Source organism: Propithecus coquereli, unplaced genomic scaffold (assembly GCF_000956105.1).
Source record: "Propithecus coquereli isolate 6110/MARCELLA unplaced genomic scaffold, Pcoq_1.0 Scaffold42, whole genome shotgun sequence".
NCBI classification, from domain to species: domain Eukaryota; kingdom Metazoa; phylum Chordata; class Mammalia; order Primates; family Indriidae; genus Propithecus; species Propithecus coquereli.
In genome coordinates this window covers 5,739,313-5,743,686 of record NW_012149952.1, presented here as the reverse complement: position 1 = coordinate 5,743,686, position 4,374 = coordinate 5,739,313, and the positions used below count along the sequence as shown (strand labels likewise).

The window sequence follows — 4,374 nt, the reverse complement described above, 5'->3', positions numbered from 1 at the left end:
AAAAAAAAAAAAAAAAAAAAGAAAGAAAGGGCAGGGGAAGTTCTATATCTATATAACCCAATGATGATCATATTTATGTGGCTCTGGAGCCGTATCTGCAATCACTATTATCCAGAAAAGCCACATGACGGTGTGTGCTCTGAGGCGTCTAGTACAGTGGTCAATCACACAGGTACTCATCCCTGAATGAACAACTGTTAGGTGTGTTGTAGAAGATCCTTTAAATCAAGGGTCTGTAGCTCCCTACATTTGTGTGTTCTGGTTTGGGGAATATAGTCAGCTCAGAGGGGGAGGAGCTTGGTTAATTGGACCACAGAAGAACCAGGATCATTTGCCCCAAGCACCCCCTGGCTGCAGCCTGTCTAAACATGAAAGATCTAAAGATCTTTAATATTGAATTTATGCTGACACCAGATATGTTCTAATTACAAAAAAAGAGAAAGACACTTTAAGGAGTATAGAAAATTTGGAAAAAAATAAAGAAAAAATTTAAATTATAGTTCTGCTACTTAGAAATAACCATAGTTAACATTTTGGTATATTTCTCTTTAGGCTTTTTCTTCTGGATGCATTTATTTTGCATCGTTGAAATCATATTGTATATGTAATTTGGTGTTCTGATGTCTTCACATTCCTACGTATTTTCCACATAATTAAAATGGAAAGATAATTGTTAATTGCTGCATAATCCTAGGGAGGTATCTCCCTAGAATTATAATTTTATTAAACTTCTCTCTTAATGCTGTTTATTTGAATTGCTTCTTGATATATAGTGTGAATAATGCCATTATGAGAATCTTGCAATTTGGTTTTTCCGTACCTCTCCTAAAAGTGGAATTACTTGGTTAGGGAGTATAAACATTTTAAGGTTTTGATGCATAGCATCCCTGAAAGCCATTTCATTTAGTGACATATCAGATAGGATAAGCGCTATAAAATAGCTTTAAGCTTTAGTTTATAAAAGGAAGTATATACCTTGCTTAGAGATAAAGCCAAAAGCTATTTTAGAAGGCCAAGCTGCATAGCACATAATTCCCTTTTCCATAGATTAGGTAATGGGTTCATGGGTATTCGATATATTATTAATATTTTTTTAAAAGTTCTACTGGACTAGGTTATTTCTAAGGTTCTTTCTGGCTGCAAATTTCTGTTCTTTTGTGATTCCTAAGATCTTTAAGAGTGTAAGATCTAAGACAGAGCCATAAGCCCCTTGAGACACATAGTCGGAATATTTAATGCTGGGCTGTAATAATGTTGGGGGCAACAGGAAAGAAAGACTGGTATCTAAGCAGGCTGGCAAAGGAAACGTGTCTTTGTGAAACAAACACACAAGAAATTCCTAATCTTGGCCAGGTGTGATGGCTCACGTCTCTAATCCCAGCACTTGGGAGGCTGAGGCGGGAGGATTGCTTGAGGCAAGGAGTTTGAGTCCAGCCTGGGCAACAGAGTGAGCCATTTCTAGCAAAAAAAAAAATACCTGATTTTCCAACTAGTAGAAAAAATTATATAGTAGATTACTTGCTCCTTTAGGGGTAAAAATGTCCTAAAGAGAAAGTTGCTTTCTTGAGCAACATTCTAACTTCAAGTTCTTGGTTTCTTTTTGGACTCACAGTAAACAGAATACTGAATTGAAATGGTTTTTTGCTTTTTAAAAAATGGTATTTTTTACTTCTCATTGCCAGAAACGTAAGTTATTACTAAGAAAATGTTTAATTAAAGAAAAAATGTTCATGGATTTTATTTTTCCCTTGTGATGATAATGCAGGGTCTTGGTAAGACTTTACAAACGATTGCTTTGCTTGGTTATCTGAAACACTACCGGAACATTCCTGGACCTCACATGGTTTTAGTTCCAAAGTCTACTTTATACAACTGGATGAATGAATTTAAACGATGGGTCCCATCTCTCCGTGTTATTTGTTTCGTTGGAGACAAGGATGCGAGAGTAAGTGAGAAACAAGTTTAAAATGGCAGTTGAGAATAACGTTATTTCTGGAGCCGTTTAAGTTACATGTTATTGCTGTTAAAGACATCTAAGTCGACTGCTACTAAATGATGCTTAAGTTTTGCTTACTGTAAGCTAGACTGTGTTGTAAGTGCTTTGCATATATTAATTAAATTATCACAACACTCCTATGAGTTAAATGTATTACATATTAATAACAGACAATCCATTATTATACTTCATCTGCATTTACTTTTAACTAGCTCATTAACCTAAGCATTTTTGAATTGTACTTTTAAGTGACTTTCTATAAAAAAAATTTATTTTATTGACAGTGTATCTTATCAGTGACTCTATCATTTGTGCTATTTTGAAGCCAAAAATATGTAAATTTTCATGACTAAAATGTTTTAACTTTTGAATTTTGACTTGTTTTACACATGCACATGTACACATATACAAATGGAACCTCTTCTTTATGTACAGAGAGCCTAGTGTTCTGCGTTTATGCACAGATACAGCTTTTAGTTTTGGTTTTTGAATAGAAAAATACATGTCTGTGTATATTCTCAGGTAATATTAGAAACTGGGCGTTTTAGGCGGAGTGTTTAAATTAGCCATTTGTCAATCTAGTAGGCTACAATTATTTTAGGACTGTAGAATTAATCTAAAAATAATAAATTATGCAAAAATACTAAAATGAATAATAAGCTTAGAAAGAATATTATTAAACTTTGTCTTTATTTTGCCTCCAGAGAGCATAGTTTAGAGTAAAGATTTATTCTGTTTTACGTATTTAGATAGGTTATCAAAAGATATCCTCAAAAGAATAACGGTAGCATAATGAATTATGTAATTTTATCCTCCTCATTTTGCTTGAAGAAAAATTACTTACATTTATTTAAATTTCACTTATAAATAATTTAAATATTGAAATACTGAGCTCATAAATTTGTAATTACAGGCTTGATTCTTCCTTATATCTAATATTTCCCAGTAGCAAGTTAGTCACTTAGAATTCTTTCTGGTCACTGCTGTTGTTTAATGTAATACCATTCCTTATAGAATTTTGCATTTCTAACATACTGATCTTTTGTTAAAATTATTTCTTGAAGATCAAAAGCAAGAGAGAAATATCTGGGCTTGTGTTTTCATAATGCCTCAGTAAAAATGTAAATCCATGGCTTTCAGCTATCTTATATGGAATCTAAGGGTTTCATGGAACAGTATCTCTGGGACTTTTAAAGAAAGCGTGGATGTATTTAATTTACGACTGCCCTATCTCTGCCCCATAGGAGGTTGGGATTCTGGTGGCCTGAAAAATATCAGAATCTTGAAAACCAGTCTTTAAAGTTAATGTTTTTGAAATTGTGAGTCGCCACACATTAGTGGGTTGTGAATTCAGCTTAGTGGGTGGTGACGACAATTTTTTACAACATCAAGAGAGAATAAAATAGCAAATAGTAGAGTTTCATGCTGTAGTAAGGATAAATATTGTTTTGAGAAACTTTTAAGTTGTCTCTTTCTATGTAAATGCACTCAAACATTTATGTGTATACTGGATTGCAATTTAAAATGTAATGCGACTGTGGGCCATGATAAGGAGTTTGAAAATCAGTAATTATCAGTTACATAAGTAATGAATGTACCATACTCAGCACGTAGAGACTGTTGTCAATATGTATAGGGGAAGTCCACATCATTATTTACAGACAGATTTCAATCTTGGTACTACATAGGATAGATATATTGGGTCTTTCTATTTTCCTGGCCTTCTGTAAACATTTTGAGGACAGTGTTTTAGTAATAAAACATTTGATATAGGCTATGGTAGGTATTTAATTAAGTTAAAGAGATTATTAGAGATACTCTTGGTCCTGTCTGATACCAACGTAGTCCTGAAATATATAGAGGTGTGATTCCCAAACATGGTTTTGTGACCCCTTCCTTTTCCACACTAGAGATATCAAAGATAGTGGATGTAGAAACAGATCTGGTTTTAGTTATGGCTTTGCTACTGATTGTGTGATGTTGAGTGAGTCTCAAGGGGCCTTAATTTTGTCACCTTTAAAATGAGAGCTTTTGGATTATGTGACAACTTTAATGTTTTATCAAGATAGTTAACTCTAAATCTATCTATTAATAACAAATTTCAAAGCAAAGCTAATTAATTATTTAATTTGAGGTGGAGTCTTGCTGGGTTTCCCAGGCTGGTCTTGAACTCTTGGGCTCAAGCAATCCTCCCACCTCAGCCTCTCAAGTAGCTGGGATTACAGATGTGAGCCACTGTGCCCAGCTAGCAGAACTAATTAAATTAAAAATTTGCATCTATTCCATGAAACTTGCAGAAGGAACCATCAAATGGAATATCTCACAAAAATCAAACAAGGGTAAGGTGTTAGCAGGACTGAATGGGGCCTGGCACCCTG

At 34.0% G+C, this 4,374-nt stretch overlaps 1 protein-coding gene across 1 annotated transcript in view; it reads left to right on the top strand.

Moving 5' to 3' along the window:
- SMARCA1 (SWI/SNF related, matrix associated, actin dependent regulator of chromatin, subfamily a, member 1) overlaps positions 1-4,374 on the top strand; it is a 106,893-nt gene that overhangs the window by 13,535 nt on the left and 88,984 nt on the right. The window contains exon 5 of the mRNA XM_012653259.1: positions 1,766-1,945. Coding sequence (XP_012508713.1) covers positions 1,766-1,945 — 180 coding nt within the window. The remainder of the gene's footprint in view (positions 1-1,765; positions 1,946-4,374) is intronic.